Raw genomic sequence first — 21,178 nt, forward strand, 5'->3', positions numbered from 1 at the left:
GCTCATGTATCTCCACTCCACTTGCGCTGTGCAGTAGGCATGCCCTGAGATAACTCAGAAATACATGTAAACCCATATGAAAGTACTCTCCAAAGAGCTCTAGTGAGAGCACTCTCATGCAGTTTCTTACAGTGGGTGTTTGTTTAATAATGTTAATGAATTACTCTTGCTTTTATGCATTTTACTGAAACGGGGGGCAGGGTGTCAAGTTTCAGTACAGGGTTGAACAGGGTCCTGCCACACTCTGACTGGTTCCACTGGGTGAAAGTGCTATTACTTGGGACCTGCTTTTTTGCATGCGGGGGCAGCCTTGTGAGGTCACTGACATTACTTGTGCATACATGTAGGGCCAAGGATTGAGTATACACTTCTGGGGTTTTTTTTTGCTTGCTTGTTTCTTGTGTGATTTTGGGTTTGGGTTTGCTTTTTTCCCATAATCATGCTCCATTCCAATTGCAAGAATTTACTTCAGACATAGATAGAGATAAGAGATCCTAGCCGCCTCTTACACTTCCAGACTAGCTGCATGGCTCCTGTAGGGTGATTAGGACTGCTACAGTTAGATGCTTCATCCACCACAACCACAGAGACCTGAGAGCTTCCCAGGCAATTCAGATGACCCACATGCTGAGCAAGAAGCTCTGCAAGACACACCAAGCAAGAGGATGCTCCTGAATTTCTCCTACTCTCCACAAGTCAGAAACCACAGTCCTAGCTCTACTTCAGACTCCATACACTTGGGATCTTGAGAGTAGTAGATTCAGAAAGGCTGGTCTGGGCTATTAAACCTGCCCTACTGCCTACTCCTTAAAACATTCACTCAGGAAATGCAAGCTTTGGACACACATGTCTTTTCACCCTCACAGAATTAAAACTTACATCTCTTAAAGTACATTACCAAACCACAAGACTAGACTGACTATAACACCAAAGGTATTCTCCATTCACCCTGATGAGGAATAAAATGTAAGGGTGACACACCGCAGAAAAGGGACTGCCAGATGCACAGGCCAGAGAAGAAAAGAGCAGAAGGGAGATTCACTCCATAATCCAATAGTAAAAGCATTAACTTAGGGCAAGAGAAAGGGAAAACCTCACTTCACTGCTTCTGTTCAGTATTAAACTGCCCTTTCCCTTTCTTGTTGAATGAATCCTACCTTCCCAGCCCCTGCTCCACTTTCCACATTTAAGCAGAGGAACTGAAGAGTGTAATTTATGTTACCCTGTGTTATTCAGCTGCTTTTAAAACATAAGCTCGTTTCTCAGAGGTAATCAGTTGTCTCCTGGTGCAGGCACCTCGAAGCAGACTGTTTATTTCTCATCCCTGTCCTCAGGCTCCCTCTGAGGTGAACGCTCAGCCGTCCGTGTTTGCTCCCCCAGGGTGTTTGGAGGGACAGCCTGAGTGATGGTACATGCGCCATCAGCCACAGGACGTCCTTCTCGTGAGATGCTGCTGTCACATTGATGCCATATGCCTTTTTATTTGATGACACCTGTTTACACAGTGTGAGTCAGGAAAAAGATTACTTTCACAGCAGAATGGGAAACCATAGAGAGTTCATGGGCAAGCAATGTTGTATTTCCAGTGGGTTCACAGAATATCTAGTGAAAGCATTTAACAATTCATATTGTCAGAATCTGTATAACCACCCAGATACATGCTGATTTCAGTCTCCTGTGTAAGGGCCACAGTTACAAATCATTTTGAAAGCCAAGGAAATCAAATTCTGTAGTTAAAATTTAGTTATAAGCAGAAAAAACATCAGGTGTTTTTCCCAGTTATTATTTAATGTATCCTATCCCTGCATTTGTTTTGATTAGGGATTTCTTGCTTTATTGATTATCCTTCTTAGTATTGCAAAGTAAATGAGAAAGTTGACTTTTATGACTTTGTAAGTAAAAATAGCTATTATCGCCGGAGTGCAGAATATTTGTATTGGGTATGATGCACAATTTTACGATAGCACTACTGCACTTTGGAAAAGTTTGAGAACAGATTTGTACTCATTTAGTAAACACTTCAAGTGCTTGAGAGCAAAGACTCCTATCTTCATTTAAATCAAAGCGGTTTTGGGTTAGAATGCTACATAGCATATGCAGTCATCTCAGTCATGGGCTGATGCTCACTTTCTCTCACTCTTCTGTGGGATCATAGTCTTGGACAGAAGAGCAGGGCAGACAGCTTAAATCTTGGTGGCTAAGCCTCAAACTGCTGCACCAGATTAACCAGACTTAGTCTGTCAAATCATGAATGTCCCCTACTCGCTATGTTGGGATTTTTTTGTTGAGCACTGAGGATTTAAGCTTGTAATACCTGTTGCAATGAAAGGACTGCTACAGATGTGATACAAGATGTGACAAAACAGAAGTACTGTAATGTTCAGTAAAGAATAAATAAGTTCATTTAAGAACGTAGACAAAAAAAGAAAAAAAAACTTGTAGTATTTTCCAACCTTGAGAAATTTTTATTAAATTCATTTTCTAGTTCTAAAAATGAACATTATCAGAAAATATTTAAAAAAAAACCCCAACAACTAAAAATATTAGAATCGTAGAATCACAAATGTGTTGGGTTGGAAAGTACCTTTAAAGATCATGTAGTCCAACCCCCCTGCAGTAAGTAGGGACAACTTTTGCATTGCATTCATATAGTTTCATCCTCAAAAGAAAGACACAAAAACTGTAATCAAATATAAATTAGATCTCAAAACCCTCAACACACCCCAGGAAGCTGTGTTTTCTGTGTTGTTTTACAAAAGGGCTCTCTGATTAGTGAGGAAGATTAGGAATTAGCCCAATGCATTGCAGCAAGTCATTGGCAAAACTGGAAAAACAACTCGGAAATCCTGAGCAGAAATTACACGATCGAGGAGAAAATAAGCTATTCCATTCCCACAGCCAGGAATGTGGTATCATTAAGGATCAGAGGAATACATAGCTTAATAAAATTTGGGAAGAAGCAGGGGAAAAGGCAAGTCGTTTCCCTTTGCAGGGTATGAGAAACAAGCAAGGTGCAGAACCAAGCGACTGTCCTTTCAAGTTAGCTGAGACACTGAAGTGTCCCACGAAGGACCCTGACTCAAGTGTAATCTTAGAAATGTATTTATTGCTTCATGAACAGTTTCCATTATTGAAATTATATAGTTTAATAGATTAAAATTTGTCTTTTACCTATGTAATATTTCTTCAAATAAAAAAAAAAACCAGAACCAAAAAATAACCCAGCTCCAGGTAACCTGATAAGTACAATATGAGAGTAAAGTTCTTTCACGAGTGCTAAACTGGAAATCTTTGTAGAGTTGGGGCACACATTTCATTTCCTGCTGTAAAAGCAGGTTTAGGATCTAGGGATTCCTTCCATAAGACCTGCAATCTCTCGTGGCAGGCAATGAGCAGTGTTCCTCAGAAAGCAGCACAAGTATTCCCAAACACCCTGTGTCCCCAAGAATCATACCTTCAGAGAGCAGGAACCAGAGCTGCTCTTCAGAAGCTGTTTGTGATTGAAAGCTTCCAGAAGAAAAAGCAAAGGTCTAGCAGGCAGTATGACAAAAGTGCTGCAGTGGGAAAGTGAGTAACGGGTACAACGAAGGAGGGTGGATGAGAAGGGCACTGATATTGCAGGAGAGCCTATGCTTTGCGAATCAGAAAAAAGTACGTCTAGAAATGATCAGAAATTTGGATTGTAGGCTCTAAAACTGTAGTAAATAACCTCTTAGACATGAGTTTGAGCCAAACTCCCCACTTTTTATATTAAAAGGAGATGTATCTGCATTTTGAATATGGCTCTCATTACTACTAGTGACCCTGCTAAAACAGCGACATGCATGTCCAAAAGTAAAGTAAGAGGCAGCATCGGTTTAGGAACGCTAAGAACAGATGACAGCAGAACAAAAACAAATATTGGGCGTTCATAATAATATGTCAAAACAATTATTTGATTATGTATTTCACCTGTTCTCTCCTCTCCATATTTTGTAAGCCAACCAAGCCAAATAGATGTGTTCATGAAAACCAGCACTTCTTCAAAAAGCACCGTGACAATGGACTCTCAGTGGCATCCATTTACTTTTGCAGAATGAAATGCTGGATCTGAATTTTAACTATATGGCATGACTACATGAAAGCTATGATGATTAAAATGTTTTCCTATATTTCAATCAAAAAATTACTAGACTAATATTTACTAATATATACTCAATGTGAGCATAAATGCTGAGGAGGAATGGTTCTTTTAAATTATAGTATTTCACGACATCTGGTTATGCGATTTAATGTCCTAATGTCACTGGTAATCATCTGCATGACAGAACCTGGTGGTAGAATCAAGCCCTATTTAAAGTGACGCATAATTATGGCAACATTTGCAAGCTATATAACTAAGCTTATCCTTTACCCTTAGACAATATGCAACTCAAACATTAAAAAAAAATCCATAAGCAATTAAGCAATAAGGCCCCAATCAAAGCCATCATGCTAAGCCCTCGCTGTTTACAAGATCACAGCTGATAGGCCCCAGCTCTGCAAATTCACCAGCCCCACACTTCACTTCAAGCAAGAATTGGATACAGAGGATATTGTAGTCCTGATTTTCCAGAGCAATCCACAGGACGCAATGAGGAGGTGGTTTACATCACTGGGGCTTAAAAACATTTTGTTTCAGTACAAATAGCCTTGTCCTGAGAGAATTCTTGCAAAATAAATACTGTATTTCCATATTGATGAGAAGGAATAAAATGTGATGGGTTAAACGTGTAAGTACAACTAAATTTTTAATTCTCTCATCTAATGCTCTTTACTCGTGTATTTAAGCAATGAAAAATCTTTCAGACCATGTAGAAATTAAAGTTTCCTTGTTATTAAGAGTAACAAATATCCCCATCCTTTCAGTAACTACCTTCTTTTTAATCAACATCTTAATCCTCAGAAAGCAGAAGCCTTGTTTCATTCCCACAATGAGAACTGACTCACATGGGTATACATCAAGCACTAACAGAAGAATGAGACTGCTGAATAATAAAGGAGGCAAATCAGTGTCCTGAAAGGTCATTTTAAAAACGTTAGCTATTCCAGGGACTGCATGTAAGCATGAGCTGTTGTGAACACGAAAAAAATTCTGACAGTAAATAATTTTTAGAAAGTAGCAAGAAGATATTGAGAACTATGCTTTCCAAAAAAGTGTGGAGCTTAAAATTTGTAGCCTAAGCAATAAATATTACAGAATAAGTCAATGGAAGATTTCCAATAACTCTGTATTGATGGGATTTTCCTCAAAAATAAGCACTGAATAGGACTTCTACTTCACATGAGTTTTCTTACAGAACTTTGAGTCATAAATTTCAAAATAGTATTTTTTTTTTCAAATGAAACATCTTCATTTTGCTTTCTTTAGTTTACCATTTTGATTTCACTGTTTATTCTATACTTTGTGGTATATTGAATTAGCTGGTTTTCTGCAACGTTTCAGTAACATTTTCCTATTGTTTCAGGAAATAATGCATCTCTACTTTTTTCCCCCATGCATACTGTGTTCCCATACTGTTGTTGCCTGGCGTATGTGACTGGCCAGCATCACAACACAGAGGAGATTAGGCCCTTGTGCCCCTCTTAGTCATTCTGCACCTGAAGTGAGCAGTTCAGCTACCCGGTCCCTTCTTGCTTTACAAAATGCTAAGGAGGACTTGAGTTTTGCAGGTTTTAGGACCACAGTCACTAAAAACTTACTCAGATTGGCTCACTAACCTGGAGAACCAAGGGAACATGTTGGGGCTGCAAAACATGTGGCAGAAGAAGGCTACATGACCTTAGGCACAACGAGGAGTCCCCCAGCTTCTGGACTACAGACCTGGCCACCTGGGCTGCCCGGAGGGCTTGAGACAGGGCAAGGACTCTACAGTACTGAGGAAGACACCTCCCTCTTGACAGCTACCTAGTTGCGAGAAAGTAAAGGAGCTGCTTTCCCACTGCCATGACTGGAGCACATGATTGAGGGTGCAGGGTGCAGGTCTCACAGGAGGGGAAGGGGGAACAGGAATAAGACACGTGAAATGACATGCTTTCACCCCCCCGGTCCTTGCAGGGATGCTGCAGGCAACCACCTACCGCTCCTGGGAAACCATCTTGTGGATTGGCCTATGAATATCATAGTTAAGCAAATTTCAGCTGTGGGAGGAATGCAAGGAATATGTTAGCAGATAATACTGTATTTCTGGCTGTGAGTCAGCATTAAGGCCAATGTACTACTCTGCAGCTCATCAGAATTACTCTGCTGTTGATGCATTTCTCCCTTCTGTTTGAAAGGGGAAATTGTGAGCAGCATTTTTTTCAGCATTGCTCCCACCTCGTTGCCACCTTCTTCTCCTCAGCAAATGCTGCGTCCCACGACGTATGCACGCGCAGGGACTTGCACGTGGATGCTGGCGGTCTGCAGCGCAGCAGTAACGCCGCACGGCTCGGTTACAGCTGTCCCTGCAGATGCCATCTGGCTCTTGGCCTTTCTGACCCTGATCTGCTGTGTCCCCTTGAGTCTATTTTCATTATCTCGCAAGAGCTGAAAATGAACCGTAAGCATTTTAAGACCTTACATTACATAGCACTTTTCTTTTTTTTTTTTTTTAACTCCCTATGCATTTACTTTCCACTATCCAAACAAATTTGTGCCTGTAATAAGCCTCAGGTCCTCTGTTAGGGTGAATCACTGGTGCTCAATTACTTCAAACTTTTAGAGGCCAAGAAAAATCCCTCTAATAAGCAGGTATCCTAACAGCACTGTAACTCTCGAGAGGGTATAATGTATTATGGATGTCCTGGACATATTGGAAGTAATGTTTACCCAGCAGTGTGGGACAGAAGTGCATGCTATGGGTGTTACTTAAGGGGCAAGCATACTAAACCCACTTAGCAAATTCTCTTCATTTTACAGAGATTCTGGAAGACTTTGGACAGCTTCTCTTCCTTCAGGGAAGTAAGTTGAGTGCTTGTTTGCTATTACCTCTATTTCTGACAGGAACCTTGCACATCTGGTAGCAGTGGGGCTGTTTTTTCTGAGACGCCTTTGCCTGAGAGGCAGTTGGCACTAGAGAAGCAGAGTCTGGACTGAAAGGAGCAACATGTCTGCTTTAGAGTGGCTCACTGAGGAGTGAGTCACTTAGTTATCGGCTTAGTTACCGTTGTGGGTTTTGTTTCCCTGCAACAACAAGCATTTTTAGCCTAAATAACACACTGAAAGGGAATAGTACAGACGAGGCCGACAAACGCCGGCCCCACAACCGCGGCGGTCGGTCCCGCAACATGGCGGCCGGGGCGCCGCCGCGGAACTACATTTCCCGTCGTGCAGCGGGACCCGGGCGGCCGGAAGCTCGCCCTGCCGCGGGGCTGGAGCCGCCTGCGTGCGCGCGTCGAATGCAGCCGCTGGGCGGGGCCTCGTCTCCGCGCGGTCATTGCGCGCCGCCGGAAGTGGCGTTGTTCCTGTCCGTGCGCGGCGGTGGGAGGTAGGTGCGGGGCTGGGTGGGCCGCGGGCGGTGGGTGGGGGCCCTCCTGCGGGCAGGGCGGCCAGTCACCCTGCTCCCCGTCCCGCTTTCCCCCTCGGAGTCGGGGGAGACCCAGGCGCCAGGGGAGGCCCCGGGCGCGGCTTGCTGGCCGGCTGCGCCCGCGGGGTGGGTGGTCGCGGCCTCCCCTACCGGGTCGCGGCTCGGTAGCGGGCGGGGGGAGTGGCGCGGGCCGGTGGTAGCACAGCCCCGCGGAGAGCTCTGGGGCCGGGACTGGGCGCCCTGGGGCTGGGCCCGTGAGCAGGCCCTCGGCATCTCCTGCCGCGGCCTGGCCGCCGGGTCTGGCGGCTGGCTGTGCTGAGTGGCCGCGGCGGTGGGGCTGGTGAACTCCCGGCTGCCCTTCTGCAGCCTTTACCGCCTATGGCAGGTGCTGTGTAACTTAAAGAGGTCCGACCAGGCTTGGGGGGGGACTGTTTGTTTTGTTTTAAGGAATTACGCAAGCATAGCTTTAAAGGACAAATTAAAAGCACAGGTTCCTGCACCATGTGCTGTAGAAAAATTTTGATTGTGTTCCGTTTGTTGTAGGTGAAATGTTTTTCATACACTGAACTCCACCTTGGCTTGTCTTATTGCTGTGCGTTCAGAACTTCATAAAACATAGAAAGTCAAGATGAAGAGCAGGGTGACACAAGTAAATGTAAGTGCTCTTAAACTGAAATTGTAAGGTTTGTTTATTCCCTTATTACTGCTGGTTAGGTTTGCAGTTGATGTATTAAATAAAACTCCCTGAATGTAAAGCAAACAGTACCCATAATTTATAGCAGATGTTTACAAGAGAAATATTACTATGAAGTCAGTGAATTACTGTTGTCTTAACAGTGGAAGTTCTGAATGTTACTAACATGTAATGATAAAGTAATTGGTGAAAAGTGAATGAATGAATGATGGCTCAACAATAAATATGGAGGAATGAAGAAAAAAGGTGTTGAAAAATTATGTTATAGCAGTGATGTTAGAATGAAAAGATAAAGAGACAGGAAGTAGCAGTTAATGTGGCAACTGTATTTCTTACTGTGAAAGTTAAAGCTTTCCTTTTTAAAAGTGTGTGGTATGTTTCTGAATGGATGGGAATGATTTTTAGAAAAAACTTGGTTTAAAATTACTCTCATAAAATGATGATTTAGAAACGCCACATTTGTAAAGTACACTAAATTTGGGACAGTTAGTAGAGCAATACCCTTCTAGTACACTGTCTCAAATGTATAGTATTTCTCTGACTGTGTTTCTAGGGTTCAACCCTGCATAGGCTTCTTCACTCTTTTGGTTCCAACTTTTCTGACTGAAGTGGTTTTTAATAGAGGTGCTTGAGGGATAGTTTGGTATCTTCTCATATCTTCCCAAACTGGTGGTTATGGTAGCGCTCCGTCATCTGTCAAAATAACCCAGTTAGCGAAAGCACACCACTTGGACACTTCCCATTAATAGTTTTGATCAAAATGAGCAAGGAAGAAGACTAACTTGTGGCAGAAAGCTGGCCACAGAGAGCTGAGGGTGACAAGTTCTTCAGCAAACATAGCACTTTTTGCAAGGAGACACGAGAACTGCCAAATACAGAGACACCTGTAACGTTTTATTTCTGTGACCACTTATCTTTTTGGGTCTGCTTGGGCAAAGGCAGGTGGTGTAGAACTCATGAGACTGGATCATGCTAAAAAGACCCGCCTCTTCCCATCTGCTAAGTATTATTCAAATACAATAACTGTTCAGTGTTTTTCAAAGATTTTTATTACCAGTTTCTTGGAAGCTTAGGATACAGTTTTGCATTACATTATTTTGGGGAAAAAAACCAACAACTTAAGGACCTTGAATGATTTCAGTGGTCTGCTATATGTTATAGTCCCACAAACGAGTATTGAAATGGGAAGAAAACTGTGGTGAAAATACAGGAATTTCTTGTACTAGCTTTGCCGTCAAAGATAACGTTACTCTGGAATTAAATTGTCAGATGGATGTTCTTTCGTAGGGATGCATGCTCCTAGTAAACGATGCAATCCACTTGTTTTGTACCATTGTCTTGGTTCATGCAAAATAATAGTGGGAATAATTTTAACACAGTGTTAGAAACGTACCCTAGAGAAGACTATATTCTAGGATATGTTATAGTGGCGTAAAAAATAGAAATATGTATATTTACATGTATATATGCACTAATTTGAGCGATAGCAAGTCACCCTTAGTGGCCTGTTGATAGGATGATGCTCATAAATCGTTGTGTTGCCATTATTTCTTTAGGAAACCTCAGTCAATGTTGATTTTACTTGCACAGTTCATTGTAAACACCACACTTGCCATTTAGTAACGATAGTTTTCTTTCCAGTTAAGTTTTTGGAGATCATTGGGTATAACTGTCTCGGGTCTGCTTATGAAGGAGGTGTCATTATTCTACTAACCAACACTTTTAACTGGTTCTTTGGTGGGGCAAAAACTAGTGTGGCAACATGTTAATGGACAGAATGCCACTTCAACAAATGAGATGAATATTTCTGCAAAAAGTTCCATGAAGTTGCATAAGCACCTTCTGTTGAGTTTCTTCATCAAGGTGAAGCATTACCTATTTCATAGCTGATGAATGGCTGATAACGTGAGATTGTGGTTCCGAAAAATCCTAAATAATATAGTAAGGGAAGAGAGGACCTTTACAATGAAAGTATAGAGGTCATAAAAGCTGCTGCTTAGCTGTACCAAAGTAGTTTTGAAATATCTTGATGAGGTCATTGTCTTTGTGTGTTGTAGATATTGTCATATTCTGGTTTTTGTGTGTGATTCCATAATTCTATGTCATGGTTCAGACCACAGAATTTGCTGTGAACTATTTAAGTGTTTATCACTTAAACAGTCCTAAAAAATTAGATTTCAAAAATCTAGAATTAAATTTACTTCCAGGATCTGTGAAGTGGAACAGTGTAACTTAGATGTTTATAATGTATAAAGCTAGGAATGGCTCATGAGAAAATAAATAATGGTTAGTAAAAAGGGGAAAGGTAAGGGAAAAATTATGCAATAACGGGGATCTTTAGGAGAGAGGAAAGACAGTGTTCAAACAGGAAGTGGTAGAATTCTGTTAATGGTATTGCATGCAATGCAACAAAGTGTAAAATGGCATATGGGAGAAGGAAGCAGGAAGGGCAGACTGAAGGTCCGTCTATTCTAGGCTCCAGCAGTAATAGATAGCAGATGGCTTGAAAAGTTTAGGCACAGGGCAACCATAAAAGTACTCACCCATATGCTTTCGTAGTCTCTGACTATTTGCAGTTTTGTGAGCCAGATGATTTCTTTGGTAACACATGTGAATTTTTCTTCGGTGTTCGTCCAGTCTCTTGACCCCATGTAAGCATTTGGCATCTGCCTCATCCTGTAGCAGGGAGTCCAGCTGCTTAACTACGTGTTATTTAGAACCATCACTCCTTGTCATAACTGACTACCATTAGCTTTATTTGAAGGAATAGGGAACCAAAGACATGGAACTCTTTGATCTCAAGATATAAGTGCTCATAGTAGTAAACATATGATGTTAGAGCTTGATTTTTCCTTCTGTTTTCTTAAAAGCATGGTTCCAGTTATGAAAGGAAGGAAAACTACAGTTCACGCCAAAGAAGTTTGTCTCCAGAGGACAGGTAGAATGATTGACTTTTATACCCTACAATTCTGTGTATGTAGCTCATATAATGAGTTAAATAAGTTTAAAAAAAATAATAATCAGGTTCTGTTTTTTTATGTGTTACTGTAACTGAGCAGTGAAAAATAAGTGTAGGTTTAATAAAATACTTGAATGTCAATATAGCAGTAACTAAATAGATTTGTTATTAAAAATAAGGCTTTAAAAAATCCCTAGCATTCAGTTGAATTGTCAAGGGACTTGAAAATGGAAATTAGATGCCAGCTTTTTGCTTGGACTCACGTATTGCTGATGCCACAATTGTCGCTTCAGAGCAAGATTATTGATGCCAGCAAAAGGTGGAGAGATATAATTTGAAGTGCAGTCTACTGAGGCGTAAGAAGAACTGTTGCCAGTTTACTTTTATTTTTACATTTTAATTGGAAGAAACCTCTTGTACTAAACACAATATTACTTTTTTCTAATAGTGTCTGTTCAGTTTTATGCTACATAGGCAAAAGTAGGTGAAACGTACGTACGTACATTCCAAGGAATGCATGGTGCTGAATTTACCACTGGTATTTGATGTCATTACTGTTTAGCATTTAATTTTAAGTTCTAGGAGGAGCTTCCTTTTACAATGCTTCGCTTGATTTTTTTTTTATTATTTTTTATGACAAAAAATTATTATAAAAGGAGTATCTTCTATTTGAATGATGCATATATTGAAACTCAGGTTGCAGAAGTGGAACAGTTGGTATATATGAAACGTTGTATTGCAAGTAGATATTAATAGTATTGTTTTTCTAAGCCTATTGCTAAGAATGTTGTGTCTTGGGTTGCAAATAGGGATGTAGAGCATGACAGGTCTCCATCTCCCAGAAAGAGAAGGTACTCTGATGATGGCAGATATGATCAGGAATATTCAAGAAGGGAATACTATGATGACAGAACTTCAGAAGGAAGGTGAGTATCAAGCTCTTTCATGATCAGTAATAAAATACTTGTTTCAAAGAATAAAACGTGAACACTTTTCACAAACCCTTGGGTGTTGTGTTTTGTTTTTAGAAGGATGGAAAGGGGGAGAGACAGACACTATGAGAAATGGGAGGAGAGAGAATCTGATCGAAGGAAGCAGAGAAGATATTCATCACCTGATCGTAGGAGTCCAGAGAGGTCGACAGACCAGAGCTCACTTGCTCATGATGAGACCACTTCAAAGAAGAAGAAAGAAGAAGTGGATCCAATCCTTACTCGCACAGGTGGTGCATATATTCCGCCTGCCAAGCTCAGGATGATGCAAGAGCAAATCACTGATAAAAATAGGTGAGTTGAAAGTAATATATTAGAATTTTTACTGAAAAGCAAAACTGTAAAGGGTTTTAATGAATGTTGGTGAAAATGGAATATCTTTTGCAGGCTATAATCATTCTTTTGAAGGTATATTTTTATCAGAAGAATAAGAGAATCAGATTGTGACTGTACCTGCTTCTGCTGCAAACTGTAAATGGGAAAGTGGGGTGACCACATGACCAGAAATTTTTGGGAATATCTTAGAAAACTGAACATACTGGGTTATACCATATCTGTGGAGAATAACATTTTGGTGTATCATGTTGGTGCAGTGATTTCCAAGTAGTTAAATGCGTAATTGCAAACTAGTCGTCTTATTTATGCAGTGAATATTTTCTTAGCTATTTTACTTATTGCAACGTACATTCAAGTTTCATATATATTTATGAAAACCCACTCGGTGCTACCTCAAATTTATGCATTTATAATTTGTGATATGTTTCCAATAGCTTGGCATATCAGAGGATGAGTTGGGAAGCCTTGAAGAAGTCAATCAATGGTCTGGTCAATAAAGTGAACGTTTCTAATATAGAAAATATCATTCATGAGCTCCTTCAGGAAAATATTGTTCGGGGAAGGTAAGTCTTAGTATTTAAAACAGTTCTTTTGCTTTTCTGCTAATATGTATACTGTTCATCTATACCTCACTGTGTGTAGCGTATGGATGCTAGTTAAATTTTAAAATTAACATTAGGCTATATTGGCCTATGCAGTGTAGCCCTCTACTTTGGGGACTGCTCAACTGGTGGGGAAGGAATAAGAGTCCAACAGATGCTGTGTGTTTCCTTTTCTTAAAGGTTTTACCCCCGCGTTTTACTTGAATGGTTTACAGGTGTCTATGTCTATTTACTTTTGTATTCTGGGATTTTTTTTCTGTGGGACAAATAATATTTGTAGCCAGTATTTAGCAAAAAAAATTTTATTACAGTTATCTGGCTGGATTTTTTATTTTAATGTAGAAAAAAGATTTGTACGCTATTTGAGCTAAGTACTAAGTCATGGTGACTGTGCAAGTATTGTGTGATGAGTTTCCTTGCTTTAATTTTGATGTCAGTAGAGGTTAAATATGCTGGTCTAAAGGAGTTAGATCAGTTAGAGTTTAAATGACTATCACTTAAACAAAACCAACCAATCACCAACAAAAAAACCCTCTGAACAAAATATCCATAAATAATTCTATTACGTTTCAAACAGATAGCAACACTTTTTTTGTCACAACTTAATCAGTTATTGGAGGAGGTTATAGCGAAGGAGTGTATTGGTTTCATGTATGCCATAGCTGATGCAAAGATCAGAATCCTGTAAATAGCATAAAAATAAGAGAATTCAGTAAAATCTAGAGAGTGAGCAAATAGTTCCCAAATGTGATTTCTGTTAAAAATAATAATGAAGTCTTGAACAGTCTGTTGTAGAACTGCTTTTTACTTGCCAGCATTTCATGTCCCCAAAGCTTAGTTTTCATAAAGCAGTAATATTTTAGTTTAAAAATTAGCTTATTGAATGTTCTTAGAATATAGTTGTCTGTGGAAGTTTGTGTGTGTGTGGCTTATAAGCTTACACATTTCAAAACAATGTAGAAGGAAACTGACACCATTTCCCTTCTTACACTTAATTTTGACTTCCAAATTTGCACAAAGATGCATATAAAGTAATGACACGAAATTTTACTTTGCTGTAAAGTGCTTTTTCTGTGTTTTCTAAGTAGAGGGTAAGTCGGATCTGAACCAGACAGGTTTCAGTTTGTAAGCAAGAAGTAAGTAATAGTTTCAAAATGAAATGCTCTCTTTCTGTGCATTAGCATGAAATGAGTTCTATTCCATTTGTCAGCTTCAAAGTAGGTAGGAATAAGGTCCTTCATGCAGTTTGTATTTAGTACCATGTAGGAGGGTTTTTTTGTAAGATTTCGATAAACCACAGAGAAGATAGAGTTGTATACCAGTGTGTGCTTTGAAGATTCACATTTGGAGGGCTTTTTCCCCCCCTGCCTCGTCCATTTGTAATGGGGTAATACAGCAACAGTCAAATTCTATGGGCTAAAGCTTTAGAAAAAGCAAAACTGAGAGGGGAGGAAAAAAGGTCTCAATTCTTGTCAGACTTCAGTCTTGATATAAACGTAAGAGACACCTTTAGTACAATAGAAGAACTAGTATCTCGTGAGCCCTGTGTTTATGTTCATTTAGGCTCTAAGCAGTAGTCTTTTATAATCAGTTCTCAGTTCCAAAACAATAATTATTTGAAAGGATGCAGTTTCATTTGAGAAAAGCATTGAAAAGCATTACTTTACCCATTCTGGTTTTACTGAACATTCAGTTTTGTTACTTCTAGGTAGATCTTTATTGATAGGGATCTTTTATGGAAATACAACTTTTCTTTCTTAGACATTTGTTTTGCTTGTTTTAAGTTGTTATACTTGAACACAGTTCTGTGTTTTTCGTCAACAGTTGCAGAGCAGGTATTTTTTTTGGTCACAAACAGGATTTTGTTTTTTCAACTGAGGAAAAGAAAGAGCACAATCATGCAAATTTCCAAGCTAAGAAGGCCCTGTGTTGGAGTTAAAAAGGGATAATTGCAGGATATGAGATAAAGAATTTGTACGTGCTTATTTTCAAATGTAGCTCTAATAGGAACTATATTTAATGAAAGATGAGGTATTATTTTAAGAATTTCTCGGCTCAGGCACATTTGGGCAACACGTTTTGCAAAACCCCATTTGTGGCATGATAAACAACAGTTTGAAAATGACCATCTGGTATCTTCTGACTATTCCACCTGTACAATATTATTTTATGTGAAGTGTATTGAATAAAAACATTAAATGTTTTATTACCAGAAAAATATTAAACTTATGTGTTTTTGCAGGGGATTGCTGTCTAGATCCATTTTGCAAGCTCAGAGTGCCTCTCCAATTTTTACCCATGTTTATGCAGCTCTTGTGGCAATTATCAATTCAAAGTTTCCCAATATTGGTGAATTGATTCTCAAGAGGTTGATACTAAACTTTCGCAAAGGATATCGCAGAAACGATAAGGTACGTAAAATGTGAAAAGCAACATGTTCAAACTTGTAATTCTGCTGTGTTAACCTTGTATTGAGTGTGTTCAGGTTACGTATTTCAAAGGAATACAACCAAGACCTATGGGTCAGAACCTATCGTTAGTACATTAAGTATAGTAGTATTAGATTATCGTGACAGCTTGACAACCTATTCTGGGGTGGTACTGTGATAGTTTATCTTTTTTTTTTTTTTTAACGTGTATAGCCCTAATTGTGAGCAACTATCAGTATCCCAAAATAGTTAGTTTCATGACTTAATTTGATTGTGAGATGCACAAATCTTAGTAAGTAAATTTTTTCTTCCATATAAGATGTTTTAAAATTTCCTATTTTATTTCTTTTGCAGCAACTCTGTCTAACATCTTCAAAGTTTGTTGCACATTTGATGAATCAGAATGTGGTATGTTACTTCACGTTTCTACTCAGTCCAAACTCTGTATGGCTGTTTCTTTAGTTTCAAGACAGCAGTAGCCTAAGTGAAGATGCTCTTCCTGTTCTCATGGCTACTGAAAATCTGAATCCACGTTTCCTTTTAAGCCTGCTCTAAGTTGTTAGGGTCTTTTTAGAAAAGACATTGATAATTTCCTATGCAGTTGTTATTGCTTACCGTTACATTTATACCTCAGAGCTTCCCCAGACTTCGTAAATATGTTTGGGCTAGTATTCAGACAAATCTTGAAGCAAAGCATGCTTCATCTGAGGCTCTGTCCTGCAGATGTAAACAGTTTTCTTGCAACACTGTCATCTGACTTTAAACATCTGTGTAGGCAGAACTAAACTCAGTTGCATCTAAATCAAATTTGTATCTCGCCCTATGCCACTCTCTTATCTGTTAGAAATCAGGATACTCCAATTTAAATAATGTCAAGAAGCAGTGTTTCAGGAATGCATTGGGAGTATACAGCATTTTGGTAAAGAGGAAACTAATCTGAGATCTGACATTTGCTTATATGTCTGATGTTGGAGGACCTGATTTCATTGTAGACACAATACACTTAGAACTTCCTATAATGTAAGTGGTGGTTTATTTCTTGGAAATGCATTCTGGTTTTTTTTTTAATGGCAAAATGTTTTTCATTGCTTACTTGTTCATCTGAATAGCATAGTCGCATTCACTACAAAGTTGTGTAAATATGGGTGGTAAAATTGTATTTGAAATTTTGAGTTCCTCCTAAATAGCTTTGTCCCACTATAGTTGCCTTGTGTGTGATTAAACAAGAACGTAGTATCCTCAAAGGCTGGACTGCTCCGTGAAGTAAATCACTGAAATAATAGTGTAACATTGTACGTTCTAATTCTTTACTGATATTCTTTCCATAGGCTCATGAGGTTTTATGTTTGGAAATGCTCACTTTGCTTCTTGAAAGGCCTACTGATGACAGTATTGAAGTAGCAATTGGATTTATTAAAGAGAGCGGGCTCAAATTAACAGAAGTTTCTCCTAGAGGTATTAATGGTAAGTATAATTAGCCAGAACATTTGTCTTTTTGGTGTTTGTATTGGTAAATCTTTCTTATATTTACATTTCTGTCTTTTTCCAAGCAATCTTTGACCGTCTTCGACACATTCTGCATGAATCTAAAATTGATATGCGCGTTCAGTATATGATAGAAGTCATGTTTGCTGTACGGAAGGATGGCTTCAAGGATCATCCAATCATTCCAGAGGGATTAGATCTAGTGGAAGAGGAGGATCAGTTTACTCATATGTTGCCATTAGAAGATGACTACAACCCAGAGGATGTTCTTAGTAAGTTAAAAACAGAAGAGAGTTCGATGACTGCATTCCTCATGAAAACAAATTTGAGATTAAATGTTCATTGTTATCTTCATTTTGTATTTTAAATAAAGACTCTCTTTTATTCTAAAGATGTTTTCAAGATGGATCCGAACTTTATGGAAAATGAAGAGAAATACAAGACACTGAAGAAAGGTAAGGGGGTGCGTGTATAAAAATTTTATATATAATATTTATATATTTACACATTTACAGAGCTTTTATTTGTCCAACTACTGTTACCAACCTTTATTTAACAGTGGGTGATAACTGTGTCCCAGAAAACTGTCTTTCAGTTCATCACAGACCTTTCCAATGTATTCCTGCTATTTTCTTCAGTATTGTTTCTCCAGCTACATTTTCATTTGGTTATGACATACCTACTTTTTTGACTCTGCCACGTTCTCCACCTGAGAGACCCTTTCACTCTTGGGTGTTGGATCAATTTTTTTTTTTTTGATACTAAAGCTACTGTGGTCTAGGTTCCTTTAATCTGGGATACTGCTCTTTCAGAAATTCTCGATGAAGGTGACAGTGAATCTGAAGCAGATCAAGAGGCTGGAAGTAGCGAGGAAGATGAAGAAGATGAAGAGGAAGATGAAGATGGTGAGTATGTGACTGGGACCTTACTAGTGATTGATTGACTGTAGATGAAACACGAAAGAAAGGCTTAACTTGTTATAAATTTTGTGAAAATAAGAATGTTCAAATGTTAAGGGATGTTTTCATCTTAAATTATTCTCAGATCTAAGTGTTTACTAGCATTCAGCACAGGCAGAAAATAAAAAGCAGCTTGGCCTGATTGGTCTTGGCTGTATCAGTTCCATGCAAGAAAAGCCTTGTAAACATAAGATGCTAAATATAACGAACATGAAAACAGTTCCTTAAAAACTAATAAAGACAACCTTTCTGGACACTTTTTAATGCTCTGTCATGTTTTTTAAGTCACTTCCAAAATCAGAACAGGCTTTCTTACAACTGTGTTTACATCCTCTATGTCATTTTTTAGTTCATTTCAGCCCCCTTTCTTGATCATTAGTGCAAGCAGTCAGTGTTTACACATATATTTGATTCCTAGGAAAAAAATTGATGGAAAAGCATAACGGAAATGTTTGCGTAGACTGTGTGAGTAATTGAATAGCCAGCCAAGTTCTGTTCTCGTGGAATACCAGGAATGGATTTCTTCAACAGTTTGCCAGAGTATTTCATGGAAGAACAGAGCTTCCAGGCTGATGAAAAGTATGAGAATTCACATAACTTTTCATCAGTTATGCTATTCCCAAACAAGAATGAAGGAATAGTGAATACCTTATGAATGAAGATGTTTGAGGAGTGGTTGTGGTTTGGGACAGATTTTTCTACACTTGTTCCAGGACAAAACAGAACTTTTGCAGAATGCTGTAACATAGTTCGTACACATAACAGAAACAAAGAATTTCCTGTTAAAATCAGGGAGGCTACATAAAATGTTGTATAGCTAAATAATGCAGAAAATACCTTCCTAATAATGTGGGCAAGAAATGTTAAATCTAGAGGTTGCATTTGCATTTTGCCAGCTAAGTCATGTGAAAAGCCTTTAAATGGGGAGTTATCCTCTTACAGCTGTGTCTCTGAATATTTACCTGTTAGTTACAGATGAGGCAAACACTGATTACTTTTTTCTTCTCTGTGAAAATAATAGTAAACAATAATATACCTGCTAAACAGTCCTAAATATTTATAGAAAAAGTATTATACAGTGTGTTTCAGACTTAGTAATTAATAAATAGAGCTGTTCTAAGAGGTTACTTATCTTTTGCTCTTTACCAAACCATGGTTTTCTTTCCCAGGTCAGAAAGTCACTGTCCATGACAAAACAGAAATTAACCTGGTCTCCTTCCGTCGTACAATTTATCTTGCTATTCAGTCAAGGTAAATATAATATAACTTGTACACTTATGAGTGTAGTTCTTTTGAAATGGGTGAACTAGAATTCTTTTCCTTTCTAAATTCCTTTTTAGTGTTTTGACAAATGGTTACTGGATTCTCATTCTAAGATAAATCCTGTTTGTTTCAAGATGTGTGAGTAGTGCACTGGGACTTTTCTGTCAAGATTGCTGTAATTAGAATTTTCTGAGTGAATAAAAGTCACTGATCTTCAGATTATACAGCATTTTAAGAATTTCTGAGAGTAAGGAGTTCTGCAGCATGGTACTTTCTGAGCCTGTTGCCATCTGCATTGTTTGGACAATAAGTATAAGATAGTAAGACAATAAGATACCAACCCTGAAGTGTACTGTATTTGTTCGTCTTGAGAATGAAATCCCCTTGCAGCACATGGCACAAACAAAACATGACACTGTAGCTCCTGTGACACCTGGGTGAAAGGAGAGATAAACCCATTGCACGCCTCTCAATTCCATCGTTAAAAGTAGGTATGGCCCACAATATTCTGCAGGTCTGAACTCCCTGAGGAGTGAGATAATGTAGTTGTGGTATTGATCATTAGATATATGAATTAATACCATACTGAGATGTATGAAAGGCTCTTACATTTCTTGAAGTTACTGTTCAATACTTTTCTTGTGATACTGAAATTTATTCATCCTACGCTTCAGTGTGGGGAGGTTCTTTCTGGTAGCTAAAGGCTTTCAATATGCAAGAATGGGAGTGTGAAGAGGAAAGTGTGTTGTATACTGGTTTTGGAGCTTATGTACAGTGCCTGCATTTCAGTGTTTTTCAGGATGTGCAAAATGAGCTCACATGTTTGTGCTTTGCTGAGTTTTGTAAGGTGATGTAATAGTAATAATGACCCAAGTCATCTTGTTTTCAAATTGCCTGCAAATGTAATGACTTCAGCTAATTTTCAGTTACAAACTCATGAAATACAAAATATTTATTAAAAAAAAAAAACAACCCATGACAACAAAAAATCCCAGCCAAAGAAACAGCTTTCTGAATGTTAATTGGTGCTGAAACTTCAACTGTTTTGAAATAAAGCATCTAACAATCAATATAATTCTGAAATGGTTTTAGTGTAGCGTACATTGCACAGATAATGAGAAGTATTTTTTCTATTATTGCAGCTTAGACTTTGAGGAATGTGCTCACAAATTGCTGAAGATGGACTTCCCTGAAAGCCAAACTGTAAGTCTTACTTCTTATTCTTTTTTGTTATTAACGTTATTAAGAAATAGTACTGTGGTAGTATTCAGAATCCTTACTCTTGGCCTCGGACCTAGCAAGGAGATGAGAGTGACTTCTTACAGCTGTTGCTCTTTAAAATGAGTCTTACAACCTTTAGAGCAAATAAGCTGACACATAGTTCATAAGACATTTATCTTGGGCAATTGCGTCTTTCTGTCAAGCAGGTCAAATGTTTGCTCATAGCCTGTTTGAAAATATTTATTCGTTGGACTGTTGAAACACTTATCCTCTGACAAAAGTACTGTAGCATGGCAGTCACTCTTGGAGCTCTGTCTCTGAAAGAGCTTGGAGTTGAAGATCATATTTGCAGGCAGCTGTAGACTTTATCAGTGGGACTTGAAATTTAGCATAGTCCTAAAAGAATGTGGTGGTTTGTTGCTTTCACAGTCCTCTTGGAATGATAAGTGTATCGAAATAAAGCACTTTTAAGTATGTGTGCTTTGGTGTAATCTTGGAGATAGTCAGACAAAATATGTTTTGTCTTCAGACACTATGTGTAAGATCAATACAGTTGGTATGTTTTCATGTAAAGGAAACTGTCCTTCAGCTAGTACTTATGCTAGATCCTGGTAGAATGTAAATACCCAATTATATAAACAGCTTTTCAGTCAGCTGTAAGCTATCATCATGAGATTTGCACTTGAGAGAGCTGTTAATTTTCTTGTGGCTT

At 38.7% G+C, this 21,178-nt stretch overlaps 1 protein-coding gene across 2 annotated transcripts in view; it reads left to right on the forward strand.

The window, feature by feature from the left end:
• Positions 1-7,400: 7,400 nt before the first annotated feature.
• CWC22 (CWC22 spliceosome associated protein homolog) overlaps positions 7,401-21,178 on the forward strand; it is a 34,324-nt gene continuing 20,546 nt past the window's right edge. The window contains exons 1-14 of one of the 2 annotated variants that reach the window (XM_074594413.1): positions 7,401-7,487; positions 8,070-8,181; positions 11,091-11,158; positions 11,989-12,105; positions 12,208-12,465; positions 12,942-13,070; positions 15,352-15,520; positions 15,893-15,946; positions 16,867-17,002; positions 17,089-17,295; positions 17,416-17,478; positions 17,836-17,928; positions 19,152-19,233; positions 20,388-20,448. In XM_074594413.1, coding sequence (XP_074450514.1) covers positions 8,155-8,181; positions 11,091-11,158; positions 11,989-12,105; positions 12,208-12,465; positions 12,942-13,070; positions 15,352-15,520; positions 15,893-15,946; positions 16,867-17,002; positions 17,089-17,295; positions 17,416-17,478; positions 17,836-17,928; positions 19,152-19,233; positions 20,388-20,448 — 1,464 coding nt within the window. In that variant the 5' untranslated portion in view covers positions 7,401-7,487; positions 8,070-8,154. Of the gene's footprint in view, positions 7,653-8,069; positions 8,182-11,090; positions 11,159-11,988; positions 12,106-12,207; positions 12,466-12,941; positions 13,071-15,351; positions 15,521-15,892; positions 15,947-16,866; positions 17,003-17,088; positions 17,296-17,415; positions 17,479-17,835; positions 17,929-19,151; positions 19,234-20,387; positions 20,449-21,178 lie in introns of both variants that reach the window. The other variant, XM_074594414.1, reaches the window with a different exon arrangement.

Source organism: Larus michahellis, chromosome 7 (assembly GCF_964199755.1).
Source record: "Larus michahellis chromosome 7, bLarMic1.1, whole genome shotgun sequence".
NCBI classification, from domain to species: domain Eukaryota; kingdom Metazoa; phylum Chordata; class Aves; order Charadriiformes; family Laridae; genus Larus; species Larus michahellis.